The sequence below is a fragment of the Plutella xylostella genome, chromosome 8, assembly GCF_932276165.1.
Source record: "Plutella xylostella chromosome 8, ilPluXylo3.1, whole genome shotgun sequence".
Lineage (NCBI taxonomy): Eukaryota > Metazoa > Arthropoda > Insecta > Lepidoptera > Plutellidae > Plutella > Plutella xylostella.
The window spans coordinates 8,921,078-8,940,895 of record NC_063988.1 but is presented as its reverse complement, the minus strand read 5'-3'; the positions used below and the strand labels follow the sequence as shown (position 1 = coordinate 8,940,895).

General features: G+C 39.7%; 1 protein-coding gene and 1 long non-coding RNA gene across 2 annotated transcripts; one reads left to right on the top strand and one right to left on the bottom strand.

The window, feature by feature from the left end:
• Nucleotides 1–4,580: 4,580 nt before the first annotated feature.
• LOC125488909 lies at nucleotides 4,581–6,678 on the bottom strand. The gene is made up of 2 exons (XM_048622808.1): nucleotides 6,102–6,678; nucleotides 4,581–5,362 (listed from the first exon to the last, which is right to left on the bottom strand). The coding sequence occupies exons 1-2, from the start codon at nucleotides 6,522–6,524 to the stop codon at nucleotides 4,619–4,621; spliced, it is 1,167 nt and encodes a 388-aa protein (XP_048478765.1). The 5' UTR covers nucleotides 6,525–6,678; the 3' UTR covers nucleotides 4,581–4,618.
• Nucleotides 6,679–18,943: 12,265 nt separating this feature from the next.
• LOC125488843 lies at nucleotides 18,944–19,756 on the top strand. Its single transcript, XR_007266531.1, has 2 exons — nucleotides 18,944–19,184; nucleotides 19,630–19,756. It is a non-coding gene; the product is annotated as an uncharacterized LOC125488843 (long non-coding RNA).
• The last annotated feature ends 62 nt before the right edge of the window (nucleotides 19,757–19,818 follow it).

The following is a 19,818-nucleotide window of genomic DNA, read 5'->3' as shown; positions in this document are numbered from 1 at the left end:
GCGTTTTTTCTTCTTTTCCATTTATCAAACAGTTATGACAGACTGCAAGGAGAAAATTCTGTTTTTGCACACTGAATGAACTTTCCAATTGAAACGGTGTTGGATGTGAGGTGTGGGTGTGGATGTGTAGGTTTGTTAGGTGATGATGATGTTATTTATATAATTAAGTACATTATGTGCAGAAATAGTTGTTTTACATTATACAAATAAACCTACTGCCCATAATTATCTTAAAAAACTCTTTGTAAGCATACGCATAGTAAAGTTCCAGATCTTCAATTGTGACTGATTCCACGGCAAAGAGGTGAAATACTTCATAAGATAGTACTTAATTAAGTATTTACGCAACGTCACGTCATTGGAACTCTCAAAACCGACAAACATTGAAATTCAATTATCCAATTCGATAATTTAATTTAATATTTAAAACAAGTGAAATCAAAGTTTGTTGTTTTGACAAGTTCAATAGCAAGTGGATTATTTTGTCACGGAGACATGACTTGGATCGTGTTGTTGACTTGTACAATACACATTAATTACCGCTGATGAACCAGGGCCTTCCTAAGATGAGGCCCTTCTCGCCACCACTAATCTGTCACGTACAAAATTAAGCTGTCGCATTTTAGTCTGTTTTCAGAGACCCGTAAGCCCTGGCGAGATATCCCCTATTTTAAGTTTTTAGACTATGACGTTTCAGTATAGGACCAGAGAACAGCAGCAGAAATTCAAAGAGCGGCCGCGAAATATAAAACATAATAATATGCCACGATATAAAGTGTTCACCTACGTAACGCACGTGCGATTAGACATTGTTTCCTCACTCCGTCTTCTGGTAAATATAAAAGAAAATACAATAACATTGGTATATTACATCCTGATACATCGACAATACCTATGCCAAAAGGCAAACATAGAATTTTTTTTTATAAAAATGGAATATATTTATGGTATAAAGTCTATGTATAGGTAGTAGACTAGTTTGGCAAAGGTAATTTATCATAATGTTCATAATATAACACAATGTAACTAATAAGGGACAGGTATCCTACACCTGAACATCTGTTTGTTGGTGATTTCGGCAATATTGTTTGCAGGCAGTCAGTATACAATACAGTATAACTGAATGTTGATGTTAAACAAAAGAGAAATAAGCTAATTGAATTTGCTGTAGGTTACCTATTGTGAAGACCTCACCAACACTGTAAGCAAAACAATTATCTATTTTCAATTAAAATAAGCCCCGACATTATCACTTAAAGTCGCATAACTTTTCAACTGCAAAACCGATTTTCTTGACATAGCTGGGAACACCTACGACCTACCTACGACCCGTAAACAAAATAAAAATCTGTTTAGCAATTTGGGAGCTACGCTAACTCAAACAGATACACAGATGAAAAACTTCTAACATCCCTCTTTGTCTGTCGGGGGGGTTAAAATATGAATACAAACGTATATAAGAAACATTAATTGTTATTTTCCCCTACGGACCCTCTCATCGCCAGTGGCAGAGTTCTTTACAGAAATTATCTGGCGGTCACTGTTATTTTCTCAACATTAGCAAGTATTTGAGCGGCGTTTGTATGCGGCCCGCGGAATAAACGACTTTATTAAGATGAAAAAGACATTTTTTACCATTTAAACTGTCACCTAGTAGAAATATATAGATAGGTATATATTTACTAAAGTAAGTGAGATACGAAATAATAAAAATATGAGTATGTAATTACTCACACAGCTATGTTATAATTACGCCTGAAAATTATACCCGCTTTTGCTGAAAAATCAGACGTATTATTACAACACTCCAAATAAAGAAAATTAAAAATTAAATTAAACACTCTGAGGGTGGCTTGCGTGACTTCCTATTTAAAGATATTTTAATTTTAGTTAGCTAAACGCATTTATCTCAATAAACGTATTTATACTAAACACAATTTGTATTGTCTTGCACGGCTCATTTGAAGTTGTAATTTAGCTAAACGTATTTAGCATGTGTTACGTTTCATTCTATGCATATGCATAGAATGTCATATGATGAAAATTTTTTCATCTAAACTTTTAAGTTTTTAAATGTTTACGGCTAGAATAATGCGTGAACAGAAACAAATGCCGTCAAAATTTTACTGACACTGTCACTAAGTGACACTTGACACTACACAAACAATAACAATGCCAAGATCTGTACAACATAAGAATTGAATTGATTTCTCCCTCTTCTGCAACTCCTCTGTCCTCTCCATATCCCCTCTAGTTCTGTTCTCCTATGAAAGCGTTGCGTTAGCATACCTACAGATGTTGGAATTTCATTTCAGTTTGTGATAAAACTCAAAGTAAGTACGAGTGGAAAAAGTGGCTCACCAATATCAAGCAATACCATGAATGAAGGAAAACATCGCGAGGAAACCTACATATCTAGATTAAGTACATCTTGATATGTGAACACACCAACCCTCAGTGGACCAGCGTGGTGGGAAATGGTCCAAAATTAGGAATTGTAATGGTACTAGGTATAGGTACGACATGCTTCAATGCCGCCGTTTTTGACAGATACAATGCCACTAAACGTATTTAGCGGCGCTAAACAGCCAATTTTGGGTATTTAACTTTGACACTTCGATAAACGTATTTATGAACAAAATTTTTGCTATGCAAGACGTTAATTGCATTTAACAACTTAAATGTGTTTATTTTACCCTTAAACACAATTATCATACGTTACGCAAGCCGCCCTGTTACCACAAAAACGAGACATACGTTAACCCATAGAACAACGCGGTCTCATGTGTATCCCTCAAAGCGTAAAACAGATTTCAAATAACGTTAAACAACCTTTAAAACTAGTTTAAACTTTTTATTGGATATACAGACGGATTCAAAAAGATATTCCCAGCTTAAAGGTGAGGTCTTGGTGAAGTTTAGATCTCGTGTGGACTTTATATAGCGAAAACAACTCATGATTTTCGTATTTTTAACCTACGACGTAAAAGAGGGGTGTTACAAGTTTAACGTGTCTATCTATCTGGGTGCGTGTAGTATCCAAGCGGCTGAATCAATTCTGTTCTTTTGAGACCTATAATGTTACTTTTAATAAGAAGTTTTAAATGTTTTTGCTGACGTTACCACGTTAACGATTTGCATCAGGCATCAGGATTGTGCTGGTCATCCGCCATCATTCACTCTGACAGCATTGTGCAGCTGCATTTGTGCAATGTACACAATATCATGTGACAATCAACTAAATTTGGGGCTATCAATACTTACTTAAAGTTATAAGTGAGTTGCACAAAACTTTGTTACGTACTTATTAATACATAGAAATTAATTTCTAACACACCCAAGTTTCACTATAGGACTTTGTTTTTTTCAAGATATTCTAAAAGTAGTATGACAAAACTTGGTCACAATGGCCCCTAGAATCACCCCCTTGCGGCTTAGTAAGTATACGACATTTGCAACATCCTAAAGGTGTGTCCAAACATAAAGCGGCATTCGAGCGCGGCTGCCGCGCGCGGCTTGCCGTGCTATGATTGGACGATTGCCGCGCGCGGCAGCCGCGAGCTACCTGCCGCGCGCCACGATCGCCGCGAACGGTGTTAGTGTTGGTTCGCCAGTGGTTGTGTGTGGACGGACGTATTTTATCAAATAAAATGGATAATGAAACAGCAATTCGTCTTATTGAAATGTATGGCTCCCATAGTCCATTATGGGATACTAGACGTAAAGAATATCACAATAATAATGTGAGAGAAGATCTATGGGATGAAATAGCAAAAACATTCGTACAACCAAAAGCAGCTTTAAAATTGAAAATGAAAAGTCTTTTGAGTTCTTATAGAAGGGAGAGAAACAGAGAAAAAACAAGTAATGTCACCGGTTGTGGTAAGTTTAATCTTATTACATTTTATAACAGTAGGTACTTATTAATAAATCTCTGGCTGTTTACATTTTCACTATACTAATTCTTAATTATCTCTAAACGCGTGGACCGAGTTACAAGATTCAAACTGATAAAATGGTTTTACACCTAGACCTTTTATTTGACACCATAATCGTTAAGATATCTCAACAAACAAAAAATCTAATTTTCAAGTTACCCTCGCGATTATCCAACATGTATGAAATGCGTAATTCAATTCTTTAATAAGACACAAAATCAGCTTATGTTTTAGTTGTTATAATGTTCTTTTTTCTGTTGCAGGTAGGAACAAGGCCTATAAATCTAAATGGTTTGCTTATGAAGCATTTAGTTTTTTACATGACAGGAATAACCCTATTGATGCAGTGGTAAGTACCTATTTCTTTTATATTTTTATTAGACTATAGCTTTCCGCCAGCGGCTTCGCCCGCATGGTCTGGTTGTTTTTTATAAATTATAACCTAATGTTACTCAGTGAAGATGTAGCTTTGTAATAGTAAAAAAAAAATCAAAATCGGTCCAGTAAATTTTGAGTTAAATCGTAACAAACAAAAAAAACTTTCCTCTATTTAATATTACTTTAGATGTAACGGCCATATTATACATACAGCCCGCATACTGCAAAATCTATGAGATCAAATAATGCTAAGGGGCCGTTTATTAATTTTGGCCATTTTTAACCTAAGGTTATGCAATTATTTAATATCTTTCTTGCCAATCAATTGATCCGTTTGTCATAAAATATCTTGACAAAAAAATACGAATATCAGAAGGAGTAGTAATAAATTGATTTGGAGTAAAGGAAGCTGTTTCAATCGTCGAATCATTTGTTTTTTTTAATAAAGAGTCTCTGCGAAGAAAGTTATGCAAGTGAACAGTAGCTAGAACTATGGTTTTGGCTGATTTTGGGCTTAAAATCATTGTACTTCTCAATACTCTAAATTTTGCCGACATGATTCCAAAAGCATTTTCTACTACTCGGCGTGCTCTTGATAGTCTATAGTTGAAAATCCTTTCTTTTGACCCTTTTGGATGAATTCCTGCAAATGGTGTCATCAAATGTGTGCTTAATGCAAAAGCTTGATCTCCTAATATTACATATGGTATTTTAGTTATGTAGGGTATTTGTAAAATTTCTGGCGCTGGTACATTAAGTTGATTATTTTCTACCTTTCGATACAATTCGGAATGTTTATAAACTCCTCCATCTGAAATTCGACCTTGGCTTCCTATGTTAACATACATAAAATTGTAGTTTGCGTCTACTAATGCTAATAGCACGATACTAAAGAACTTTTTATAATTAAAATATTCAGTGCCGCTACGAAAAGGAGCTTGAATATTTATGTGTTTTCCATCTAACGCCCCAATAGTGTGCGGAAAATTCCATTTTTCCTCGAAGTCTTTAGATACTGCTTTCCAATCTTGCTCTGACACTGGTAGCTGAAAAAAAAATTAATAACGTTTTATTTATTTTGTTTCAGGATTGTGGCTCACCCTCAGAGCCGGGTAATACAGAACAAGCTATTCCGGTACAAGGCATTTCAGAACAAGGCACTTCAGAACCAGGAACTTCGGAACCAGGAACTTCGGAACAAGGCACTCGAGACCAAGATACAAATACCAAGAAGCCAAGAAAAGAAATGCCCGCTAACAAGAGGACATATCAAGAGTCAGAGTATGATGCTGAAAATCAAATGATAGAAGAAGCATTAGAAGTAATGCGAAAACAAAATGACAGTAGTGATCCTTACGTTGCTTTTGGCATGCACATAGCAGCCGAACTAAGAAAATATGATGCCACTATGTTTACGAGAGTCAAACATTCAATAAATACTATACTATACGAAGCTGATATGGAGCTCCTCAATCAATCATCAACACAAGAATATAACGCTGAAAACAGACGAGGATATTTCACTTCACAGTTTACCGATCATGACTCATCATCTTCTAGTAACATGGGTCTTACACAATTGATTCGCGATTTAGACACGGATGTAGATTAATATTGTGAATTAGTTGAGAACAACTGTGATTGACGTATGATGATTGTGTTGTATTTAATTACTACTTAATTATGAAAATAAATAAATAAAAAATATAAATTAAAAATCTGTAGTTTAAAATATTTCACCAAATAATAAAAATAATATAAGTAATAAAGTTCATAATAATTTACCTGTACCATGTCCTTAAGAGCTCTCACTATGGCATCGCACACTTCTGGAATTATTGTTGATATTGTTTGCTTTGATACGTGAAACGTGTATTGTAGGCTGGAATAGGAGTCTCCTGTAGCCAAATAACGTAACGTTATTGCAAGTCTCTCCTTCGACGTTATTGCCGTTCGCCAGTGAGTATCCATTTTTTTAATAAATGGTTCTACCAATGTATGTATGTGTTCGAATTCTTCCAAAGATAATCTTAAAAACTGTGGCGTTCGGTAGTTGATTTCGTAAAAGATCCCTTCCAGATTCTTTGTCCCTTGTTGAAAGAGTGGTCGCATCCAACACTGCCTTTTTTTAATACACTTTCTTTTATTCCTTCTTCTACGTAATTTACGAATAATAAGCACAGCAACAACACACGCGGCCGCTTTCATTGTAGTTTGAATACGAAATAAAGAGCGCGGCGTGTCTCGGACATGCCGCGCATCACTGCCGCGCAGAAGGTTTAAACTAGGCGCGCGGCAAATTTGTGTCCCGCGAATGCCGCGCGTAGCTGCCGCGCACCTTGCACGCCGTGTTTGGACACACCTTAATCCTAACTAATATTATAAATGCGAAAGTAACTGTGTCTGTCTGTCTGTTACTCTTTCACGCCAAAACTACTGAACGGATTTGAATGAAATTTGGTATACATATGGTCTAAACCCTGAGAAATAACATAGGCTACTTTTTATCCCGAAATTCCCACGGGAAAACTTTTTAAGGCGAAGCGAAGCTCGCGGGAACAGCTAGTCCTGTATATTATTCCGATGCCGATAGTAAAATGGTTGACATTTCCGTATCCAATTCCCAATTTGTTGAACCATACTTAATTACCGGTTCAGATAAAAAAGGAAAATAAATCTGCTTTTGGTGAGTAATTAATAAACTTACTCATACATCTCGTAATAACAAGATATTTTATTGGGGCCGAAATTAATTGGCACTTTGATTTTCAACCTTATTTTTAACGCCAATCGAGAGTTATAATTAAGTTAATATGAGTTACCGGAAACCAACTGAACACAAAGTTTATCTCCAAGTACTTAAAAGTATTTCTTATGCGTTGTAAAGTTTTATACATAAGTAAAGTTAATAAGATTTTAAAGACTTAATCAATCAACAGATAGCAATAATTAATCTCAAACTGTATACAGGATGCGCCAGACTTATAAAAAGATACTGATAGAGTGTGGTCGGGTGGCTTTTTTTTTTCACTAATTAGTTTTGGATCGAGTTTTTGTTTATCAGCATTTTGCCTCAAAAGTGCCCACATTAAATTTTAAACATGAAATTTCACGGCTGAAAATCTTAAAATTTAAGGCGAAAATATGTTTATGGTGTATTCAAGGGAAATTAAAAAAATACTTATGAAGAAATCTAAAAGTACCTCTAGTACAAAATTATAATTAGAAATTAATTGAAATACTTATAGAGATAATTTCAAAACTGATTTCTATGTACAAGTCTTCGATACCCCATATCCACATTATGTACTTACCATTTACCAACCACTGAATATAAACGGGATATTTGAAGTTCAAGCAGTTAGTCCATTTATTATCATTTCCTATATGTCTAAAGTTAGTGCATACAACTACAGTACAAACTTTAGACATAAATATAATAAGGCTTATTAGGTGCACTACGATGTACCGTGTGTTCATATGCATAATATGTACGTTTATTTAATAAATACATACTGGGAACCTTCAAATCATGGTTATAGTTGTGTATGTACTTACAGCAAGGATATGCCAGTCACGGCCACAGCCATACCAAAATGTATGAAAAACGCATCGACTATACTATTTTGCGGGGTGACGATACATCCCACTGTCTTCCGTGCAGTGACTTTTAATGCCAATTGTTTAGCTTCTTGCTATTCTTTCTGCCAAATCAAGTCCAAGTTTTCAGGATGTTTTGTCTCTATTGGCTAAGTAGTGTTCGTTTTATCTATTGTTGATATGGAACTGTGGATTTGAGAACTCTGTCAGTGATCGTGGAAAAACTTAGGAAGTGATTATTATTTTTCGGTTGTGGAGGTTTGTTATGTCAATAAGTCCTCTCCCTCTTTTTTGGCTGGGGATGATGTATATAGATAGAATATGCATTATTTCTACACAAGAACAGATTTTACAAAGCTAATGATGATTCTTTTATTATTAATAATATATGTACAATAATATTAAAGCTACGCACACATGGCGGTAAGTTTGGAAAGTTTCAGTTAAGCAGTAACCAAACTAAATAGAAATGATCTTTGCCGCGAAGTTTGTTCCTTGTTTAAGCTCGGATGGTCTCACTTCGGTAATTATAGTTTCACTTTCTGCGGCAACTTACTTCTCTAATTCAGTCTATTGTTTGGGGTATTTTGTAACAGAAGTTTTTGTACAAGATGCTACTTATACTTGTGTTGGTGTAGGTACTTCACTGGAAGCGCCAGTATTTTTGTATTGTAATCTATATTCGTAGCAATAGCCCACCATGATTTCACATGACTTACTTAGGTCTGTACAAAAGAAAAATCCGCATCGACGGCACCGTAGCTATGGCGGTAGTGAAGCTGCTTCCGAAGCTTGGGGCCGCGGGATCGAATCCCGCCCAGGACAAACATCTGTGTGATGAGCTGTGTTTGCCCTGTGCCTGGTTGTTGTTTATCTATTTAATACATGTATGTATTCGTGTAGATATATCAGCTGTCCGACACCCATATGACAGACTCTGCCTAGTTTGGAGTCAGATGGCCGTGTGTGAGATCAGTGAGATGTCGCCACATATTGTTATTATGGAAAAAAGAAAATATTTCAAAGCTAAACTAAAATGGTGCCAGGCTAATGAACAACAAATAAGAATGGACATTATTGCTAAACATCATATGGATAAAAACTTTTCTAAATTCTGGAAATCTACAAGCAAAATAAATCCTAAACCGAGTCTCCCTGTGAGCGTCGCTGGTGTGCATGAACCCACTAACATAGCTGAGGCATTTCGAACTCACTTTAGAGTGGAATCTCCTCTCGGACAGGCGTCGGTGCCGTTGCTCGCTGCTGAGGCTCATACTGGTGATCTGAATGTCATATTTACTGCTGAGGAGGTTGGACTGGTGATTAAAAATATGGTAAGAGGAAAATCCCCCGGTCACGATGACCTGAGCATCGAGCATCTGCAGTACGCTGGCATCCATCTTCCCAGAGTACTTGCAATGTTCCTTAATTTGTGTATGGCTCACTCTTACCTACCTGATAAGTTGATGTATACATTGGTAATACCGATCATAAAAAACAAGACTGGTGATGTTTCTGACATATCAAACTATAGACCAATTTCACTTGCCACTATTATTGCGAAGGTACTGGACAGTTTGCTTGACAAACACCTGGGCAAGCATCTCAAACTCCATGATGGTCAGTTCGGGTTCAGACCTGGACTATCAACGGAGAGTGCTATTTTCAGCCTCAAGCAAACTGTTCAGTACTACACCGCTAGAAGTACACCCGTTTTCGCATGCTACCTAGACCTATCTAAGGCATTTGATCTGGTTAGCTACGATGTGTTGTGGGATAAACTGGATTGTGTTGCAGACCTACCACCTGAAGTTGCCTCAGTATTTAAGTACTGGTATGGTCACCAAAAGAATAGTGTTAGATGGGCAGGGTCGCTCTCTGGCGAGTATAGGATGGGTTGTGGGGTGAGACAGGGGGGGTTAACCTCCCCAAAATTGTTCAACCTTTACATGAACCAGCTGATCGAGGAGCTCAGCAGTACTAAGGTCGGGTGTCACATAGACGGTCTTTGCATTAACAATATATCGTATGCTGATGACATGGTACTGCTGAGCCCGTCGCTCGGTGCTCTGCGAAGGTTAGTAGGTATGTGTGAGACCTACGCGGAGGCCCATGGGCTTAGGTACAATGTGAAGAAAAGTGAGCTTATGGTGTTCAAGTCAGGCACGAAAACATACACAAATGTGCCTGTTGAGCTTTATGGCACTGCACTTAAAAAGTCACAAAATTTAAGTACCTGGGCCACTGGGTCTCTGAGGACATGAAGGATCACCATGATATCGAGAGGGAGCGCAGGGCGCTGGCTGTTCGCTGTAACATGTTGGCTCGCAGGTTCGCTCGTTGTAGTGCAGAAGCGAAACGAACGTTATTTAGAGCTTACTGCCAGTCGTTCTACACATGCAGCCTGTGGGTCAACTACACGCAGGGAGTATACAGCGCTCTGCGCGTACAGTACAACAATGCGTTCAGGGTGGTGATGCGGCTGCCACGGCACTGCAGTGCTTCAGGTATGTTCGCGGATGCAATGGTCGATGGCTTCCATGCCATTATTAGGAAACGCTGTGCCTCGTTGCTAGGTCGCATCCGTGGCAGTGGCAACTCCATCCTGCGCACATTGGCCGACCGGTGGGACTCGCCACTGCTGGGGCGCTGGGTCCGTCTGCACGCCAGTAAGGCTAGCACCTATAAGTAGTCGCGAGTGGCGCACCAGCGGTGGAGAGTTAATCCACTAATTTTTATTATTATTATTATATATTTTTTACTTACCTAAAATTTATGCTGTGTTTGTCTCTGTATATAATTTACTGTGTTTGTTTAAATTTGTTTTTATTTTTATGTTGTGTGATTATGAGCCATGCTCGAAATAAATGAATTTGAATTGAATTGAATTATTACATGGATATTTATCGATAAGCCGGTTTTATCGGTATCTCAGTTCTTAGAACATTAAAAAAAATCAATAACGCAAGATATTGTGCATTAAAAATACGCGAAATAAATTAAATATTTACCCAATATCATGTTTATCATTTTATCAATAAAACGTCGGTACTTCAGCAATATTATATGCACTTGAAACCAAGTGGGGCAGTATTAGTGCGACCTCAAATATAAAGTGTATAAAATGCTACTGTATGATGTGATGACGTATTGTGTGATATCAGTTATCTGTATCACATAATCTGATATCCTGATATGCAGGTACACGTCATTCATAGCAAATTTTTCACTCGCTATTTTAGTAAATCCTGTAACCGTTAACTGAAACATGAATTATGGACATTACAGAAGCGTCCGTAGTCGAGCGGGCTTCAGTGATCGTAACTGATCACTGAGGTTAAGCAACAACTGACACGGTCAGCCATTGGATGGGTAACCGATTTCAAGTGGTTCTTTTCTGGCTTCCGTGCTTCGGACGGCACGTTAAACCGTGGGTCCCGGTTGCAGCTTCGGCAGCAGTCGTTAAGCCTAGTTAGAGGCCTTCGGGCGGCTTGAAAAACATCTGACAGTCGGGTTGCCCACTTACCCGACAACTTGCATTGTACTCATTCAAAAACGGCGATACGGCTCGCGACCTATCACGTGAGTACAATGCACAGCGAAAAGCGGGTGACTCGCTTGCGAGTCACCTCTGACTACCCCTTCGGGGATTACAGTCGTGAGCATATGTATGTATGTATGTATGGTCATTAAATGTATGAGTTTTTCACGAAAAACCAACTATTTTTAAACGGATTTAAGTAGATGGCAATTTTAGTCAGACAATTTTAACAGAATTCAGATCTATGTATGTGAAAGTCCTACAATAGTCGTGTCTTTTGTGAAAGTGTAACAAGCCGTGGAGATGCAGCTGAGTCCCTTCCAGAATTCTATAAACTCAATGCATGATAGCGGAAATGCTACGCTATTACTGAGAATGTCAGATAGTGTATACCAACCTCGTAGATAGGAATTTGGTATTCTTTCCGCATGCCATAACTAAAGTCTGTTTTTTATGTCAGATACTAAATTTACAGATTCTGAACGGCTCATCAATTGTCCCGCCAATGAGCCGTTTTCCTTGACAGCTGTCAGTTGAGCTTTTGGGTAAGCCGATAGATGGCGTGAAAACGCAGTGTACCAACTGTCAAAAATTACATAGAGAGCAAAGAGTACTAAACTCAGAATAAGAACTCACTAGTTGTGATTAAATGTCGGGTGGTAGCGCGAGCCATCCTTCCGAGGCTCAGACTGCATGTGGCTTGGGAATGGAAGTAATAATACAACAGGAATGCGCACTCACCAAAATGATGCAAACAAAAATAGACCTAACGTATTGACCTTAAGATTTATATTTGAAGTGAAAGAGGCCGCGAGCCGATAGAGAGGGTTACCACAGAGCCCTTCCTCTCTTTCTAACAATTGCCAGGATTTAGTTGTGTAAACTTTAGTAGATTTTGTACGAAGAGACCTATGCAAAAATTAACTCATAGACTACTGTATATCATATCATTTTCGAAAACAAATTTGTAATAAATCATTATAAACATGTAATTTTAATGAAATATTTGGTATTTGCATGAATAATAATTTCATAAAAAATATTGGTAGTTTTTCTAAATACTTTACGACAAGACCGAAGTTGTCAAGATGACGGATGACGTTTATACTGTTGTGAGAGACGTTATGGTTAGGGTGACCATTCATTCGTACTTTTGAATCACTTTCCATTAATTAGGACCTGTTTCATTCAATTTTTTGTTTTATTTTATACCTAAGTATCATTAGGTATTATTGTGGCTGTTATCTTATAAGGCTGGTAGAGAGTTATGAGCTGTTGATTTTTTTGGTGATAGATATGAGTATAAGATAATTTATCAAGCTTAAAACTGGCGGAAGCACTTAGGTTGAGATTTTTTTTTTTAAATCTTATGATTTTCATCAACTAGACTAGACTATGTAAACGGAACACCTACAGAGTAAACATGTTTTAGGTACATAGTTGCGTTTAATGTTAACCTGTTTTGACACTTTCTTGTCAACACTACACCCAACTTAATTTTATTTACTTAAAATTATATTTTCCCAAATTTCAGCTTTCCTTCCGATTAAGAAACATAGCAAAGGTGGTTCCAAGTAATTCCCACAATTTTTCATCATTTTAAACCCGATGATAAATCCCGATTCATCGCAAGTGTTTATTATCGTTACAGTCGTACTATAAAGTCCATCTTAGTAGAATTTGGTAAAAAGACAGATTGTTGTTGCTAGTTCAAACCTTGGGAATATCTAATTGATATGGAAAAAAAACATATCAGTATTACATTGCAGTTTGCGCTGCAACAACACATCTATACAAATTTTACCTTCACCCCATTTGTTTACTCAATTGTCATATCACCAAAATACATTCGTACCTACATTGCAATCGAATTATTCGAATAATAGGTGAGTTTTAGACCATCGACACCTATTCGCGACATGATACATTAGAAGTGATGTCTCATGAATTACCTAAAATTATGGTCACCAAAAATAGAAAGAGATGGAGGGCTCCGTGCTGACTATCTCTGTCGGCTCGCATTCCTGTTGTATTATTACTTCCATGGGCTTGGGATAGTGCTAAGTATTCTGTGAATAGTTCTACCCGCGCCGTCACGTAGTGTTCTTTTCTCTATGCGCGCCGTTTGAACGGGTGCTGCGTGCGAGAACTGATGAGAAAACTTGAAAAGAACGGCTGTACGCACAATCGCACTGAACGCTGAAGCAACAGTGACATCGACATCATAGAGAAAATAATACTACAATTCTACCTCATTGACAAAAGAATAAAGAGAGGACATGTCATATCAACGAAAAAAATGTGCTTACCTAAACTTTGGTGTCAATTAAAATGGCGGCTTTTTTCTTGAAAAATGTAAGCAAACAAATTGTTTGACAGCTGAAGTACCTTGTGTTTGGATGTCAATCTTGGTCAATCAACATGGCGACCGATCGCAATGTTGTAATTTTAGGCAAAGACAAAACTACTGTTGTCCTTTTTTACGTACGATAACACCAATAAGTTAAAAAGAGACGACGATATATTTTTAAGTACCGATTTTTATGCCAAGTCCTCTTTATTCTTTTGTCAATGTTCTACCTACCTACGTCACTTTCACATTTCGTTAGCCTCACAGAATAACATATTGTGATCTGAGTGTGTTCTGAGGGTTTGAAAGTTGGTACAACCCCAGACAACGCCATCTATTTCTCCAAAAAGGAACTTTTTTTTTTTTTTTTTAACAAACGCCTCATAGAATGATAAATAACTTAACCGCGGGACAATCGGCTGTTGATGACAAGTTCAGAATCTGTCAATTTAGTATCTGACATTAGAAAACAGACTTTACAGGCGTTTTTTTTCCGGGGTTCGCGTTGGTTGGTGCTCACGTGTTCCTCAATTTTCGCGTCTTTGGACCCCTTTTTTGGGTCAATTTAGCAGTTAATTCTTGTTATTTGTAGTAATTGTGGTGTTGGTAAGTGTTTAGTGTTGTGTTCGTCCATCCATTAAAAGTGTTTGTTCCATTTTAATAAAAATGGAGCATCATTCGGATCCCCCGATCCGGCTGCCGCCAGATCCCCCTGATGGCGAAATGCAGAGTATGCAGACGCCCGAACAACCCCCGCTATCCCCCATATTGTTCACCGAACCATCCCAGGAGACGCGAAAGCGTCCCAGGGATGATCAACAGTCGCAACCGCAAGGTAAGCGCGTTATTGTTAGTCCCGATCTGGCATCCGCTAGCATCCAGACTATCTACACCCACCCAAGCCTCGACGCCGTCAAGGTGTACGATGATTTAGACGCAGGCCCGTTCATTGTTAACGTCAGCCAGGAAGTCCCTTCTGGAAATCCTGCCTCTGGTGCCCCACTTAGGGCTATCAAGTTCGGCCAATTTTTATATCAAAATAAAATAATGGATATTACCCGAGATGGTGTTAAAATGACGGGAAGAAACAGAGTATCAGTAGAATTCAGATCCGCAAAGGCAGCCAACGAATTCGTTCATCATCCCGCTCTTTCGCAAAATAAGTTCAAGGCTGTTATCCCCACATATAACATCACCCGTATGGGTGTTGCCAAAAGAGTCCCGGTGGATCTCTCACTGGACGATTTTGTCAACTCCCTTGACCTCCCACAGGGCTGCGGTATGGTGCTGAAGGCCCGCAGATTTAGCAGAAAGGTGGTCAATGATGGCGTTACAACTCATGTCCCAACTCAAAATGTAGTGATTACATTCAGGGGACAATATCTCCCCGAGAAAATATACTCTTTCCGGGCTGTAGTAGAAGTTGTGAGGTATACATACCCCACAGTTCAATGCTACGCCTGCTGTAGATTTGGACACACCCAGGCTCAATGCCGTTCAAAACCAAGGTGCTTCAAGTGTGCTCAACCACACTTGGGTGAATCGTGCAATACTCCCCAACCAACTTGCCTTTACTGTTCTGGTAATCATCCCTCAACAGACAAGAATTGCCCTGAACAGTCAAGGCAAAAATCAATTAAAGTATTAATGTCGCAGGACAGCATCTCCTTTGCTGAGGCAGATGCTCGCTTACCCTCAAGCAAAAAGTCTTTTGCTGAAGTTGCTTCAACCAAACCAAATGGCCAGCCTCCCAACCGTTCCTACAAAAAAACTGTAGTCACACAACGCAGGCCTAGGTCCCCCCTTCGTCCTGGATACGACAAACTTGCCCATCAGGCCATCATCTCTTCTCCACCTTCTTCACTTCCTAATGGAAGTGCCCTGAGTGTAATCACTCCCAACGACAATTTGCTAGACCACCTTTTGTCTCTGGTTGTTAGTCTGCTGGCTAAATTCAGTGACACCTTACCGCCCAACGTTGCCCAAAAATTACAAGTTATCTCGTCCCTAATTCACAATGGCTCTGAACCCACCCCCAATGGCTGCGAACCCGATCCGGGTTCTTCAGTGGAATACGCAGAGCATTAGCAGCAAGAAAAGCGAACTGCTCACATTAATTGATGACATCAAGCCCGCTGTCCTTGCCATCTCGGAGACATGGCTTGTGCCGGGGTCCCGTTTTCGGGTTTCTGGTTACTCATGTCTGCGGGATGACAGGGATGACGGGTATGCTGGGTGCGCTTTGCTAGTAAAGCGTTCCCTTACCTTTTCTTCTATCCCTATCCCCCCCCCACGGGCAGGAGTTTAACGTCGTAGCTCTTAGGGCTATAGGCGTTACATTCGTGTCCGTCTACTTCCCTGATCCTCACCCTTCTCTTCTTCCTTCTTTTTACAATATAATTTCTTCTCTTCCACGGCCTCTCCTGATCATGGGGGACTTTAACGCCCACCACTCCTCTTGGGGCTCTTATCGTACTGACTCATTTGCTGTCGCCCTCTTAGACGTGCTTGATACCTTAGATGTTTGCATTTTAAATGACGGGTCTCCAACCCGTCGAGTCCATCCTCATCAAAACCCTAAAAGTGCAGTGGATCTATCCTTCTGCTCTCCTCTTCTCTCATCATCTATATTCTGGAGGGTCCTTCCAAATACTTTTGGAAGTGATCATTTTCCCATTGCAATCACCATACCCAACAAGACCAGCATTCTCACTGACAGATATGCCTTTCCAAGGTATATGGTTGGTGAGAAAGACTGGTCCAACTTTATCTTATCAATAGAAGATAAACTTAGCCTGATCCAGCCCTGTTCTAGAGATAATTTCCTTGCGAACTATGACATGTTTGAGAGAGCATTAACATCCTTCTGCAAAAAACAAAAAAACCCGCAAATGCCAAAGAGTCTCACCGCCTTGGTGGGACTCCGACTGTACCACGGCCATTGACGAACGCAATAATGCAGAGGGTGTTTATCTCTCAAACATGAACATGGACAATTTTATTAATTATAAACGCATAGCGGCTCGCACTAAAAGGCTTCTTAAAAAAAAGAAGAAGCAGGGCTGGTTCAGGTTTTGTGAACGTCTCTCCCCCAGATCCCCCCCTTCCTTAGTGTGGAGATATATCCGACGTTTCCGCGGATCTCTGAACGTTGAGGATATTACATGTAACGATCCCTCTATATGGCTCGAAGGGTTCAGTGATAAGCTGGCCCCTCCATATGTCCCACACTATGATTCTTTTCCTCCACCCCCGTCTATTATACAATCTTCAGACAGACTGGATTCACCATTCTCCATGGATGAACTTCAATCTGCTCTATCAGGTCTATCCGATTCATCTCCAGGTATTGATGGCATCCCGTATTCCTTTCTTTCAAAATCAAGCCTAAGGATCAAGCGGGTCTACTTGGAGCTGATAAATTACTTCCTTGAGTATGGAGTTACTCCTAGCTCATGGAGTAAGCAGATAGTCGTACCTATATTGAAATCTGGCAAAGACCCTCGTGATCCAAACTCCCGACGACCGATCGCCCTATCCTCCTCCTTGGCTAAAGTTTTAGAACATTTAATAAAGTGCAGGCTTGAATGGCTAGTCGAGAACAAAGGCATCTTAGCCAAAACCCAGTTTGGGTTCAGAAAAGGCATGAGCACTTTGGACAGCCTCGCGATTCTTACTACTGACATCCAAATAGCCTTTAAGAGGAAAGAATACCTGGTGGGTGTCTTTCTTGATGTAGCATCTGCTTACGACAATGTACTTCTTCCTGTGCTCAGGCAGAAAATGCGCCAGCTGAGTATTCCAGTGAAGCTTACCCGTCTGGTTTGCAGTCTATTGATGGAGAGATCCATTTTTATTAAATCACCTACATGTTCCGTAGACCATCCCAAATTTGTTTGGAAAGGCCTCCCCCAGGGTTCAGTCTTGAGCCCTCTCCTGTACAGCCTCTACACGTATGATCTTGAACGGTCCGTTGACTGCTTTTGCGATATTCTACAATATGCTGACGACCTAGCACTCTACTATGCTTCCTCTTCATTAGCAGAGACCAATGTCCAGCTGAATCTGGCCTTAAGATACCTCTCGGACTGGCTGACTCGACATGGCTTATCCTTATCCACCCAAAAATGTACAGCAGTCGTATTTACCAAAAAGCGTACCATCCCAGACGTGGACATCGTTATTGGAGAAGATACAATTGCTGTATCAAGTGAAGTCAAATTCTTAGGCGTGATATTGGACTCCAGGTTATCAGGTACCCATCACATGAGCTATGTGGCTCGGAAGTGTGAGAGGGGTGTCAACGTCCTCAGATCACTGTCGGGTGTTTGGTGGGGTTCTCACCCGTACTCACAGAAACTGCTCTATAATGCTATAGTCCGGAGCCATTTCGACTACGCTGCCTTCATAATAGATCCGTGCAATAAAGCAGCTCTGGAAAAAATAGACAAAGTGCAGTATAAGTGCCTTCGCATAGTTTCGGGAGCGATGAAATCCTCCCCCACTAATGCCCTCCAGGTTGAGTGCGTTGACCCTCCTCTCTCACTTCGGAGGCAATACTTATGTGATCGATTTTTCTTCCGAATTTGGCAATCGACCTCCCACCCTTTATTGGCCAAACTTGATACCCTTAATCGCCTATGTAATACTCAAGAAACCCATGGACTTTCCTATCTACTAAAAACTTATATCTTTTCTGCTAACCTCCCACACCCTACATCAAAATTTAATATTAACCCTCTGTTTGATGTTCCTTACGACGCCTTAGTTTTTCAGCCCAATGTAGTCATGGATTTAGGTATCCGTAAAGACTCTCCTGCCGCTGAAAAAGCCCTAAGTGCGAAACTCAATTCAGAGTGGCCAGGCTGGCTCCCCATTTTCACTGACGCTTCCAAACTCTCTGAAAACAGCAACGTGGGTTTGGCCGTATGGCTGCCCAAGTACAAAGTTGCACTCAGTTTTAAGCGTCCCCCTGAATCCTCGGTCTTCACGGGCGAGGCAACAGCTATTCTCGAGGCGCTTCTGTACGCTGAGTCACACAAACTTAACAAATCTATTATCCTTTCTGATTCGGCCAGTTCCTTACTAGCAATTATTTCCTTTCCCTTTAAATCCAAATCCAAATATCCTATCATTTTAAAAATTAGAGAAACCCTATTCCGGTGCATGACTCAGGGTATTGAAGTAGCTATCGCTTGGATACCTGGGCACAGTGGTATCATTGGTAATGAGTGTGCAGATTCCTTTGCTAAGGATGCCGTTGGCTTGGGCCTGGATACTCATTACCAAAATTTTGCCCACGACCTTGCCTCGCTCGCAGGATCGAGGCTGGACAGATCCTGGAATGTGTCTTGGGACACTTCCAGGAACATCAAAGGTAAGTTCTACTCCCGTATACAACCTCATATTCCCAAAAAGCCATGGTTTTTTAGAGCCAAACAATTAGATAAAACCACCACTTCAACTATTTGTAGACTGCGTCTGGGCCACGCGTGCACCCCGGTGCATTTGGCTAGGATTCGGGTCCGTGATAGCTCTGTCTGCGACTGCGGTGCCAGTGAAGGAACTGTTGATCATCTCTTCTTCGAATGTCCCAATCTTCAATCTTCTTTATATGATATCCTCCCTCCCACTATCCCCAAACCTGTAAATACTAACTATCTTCTAACCCTTGTACATACTCCCCTTGTTAATATACTGTACAAATTCCTTAAGACTAACAATATTAAACTGTAAATGTGTTTGTACATATATACTAACAAATCTAACCTTTACTTGTGATGTCTTTTTGTACATATATTGTGTTTGTCTGGTTGTTTCAGGTTTTAACTGTACATATAGTCTAAAATAACCGTAACGACTGCTTTTCAATACCGCGAGCATTGGTCACGTGACTCTGGCCCAGTTAGCCGTGTTAGTCACACACGGCAAAGAGCCATTCATCCAAAATGAGGCGTTTGTTAAAAAAAAAAAAAAGTTCCTTTTTGGAGAAATAGATGGCGTTGTCTGGG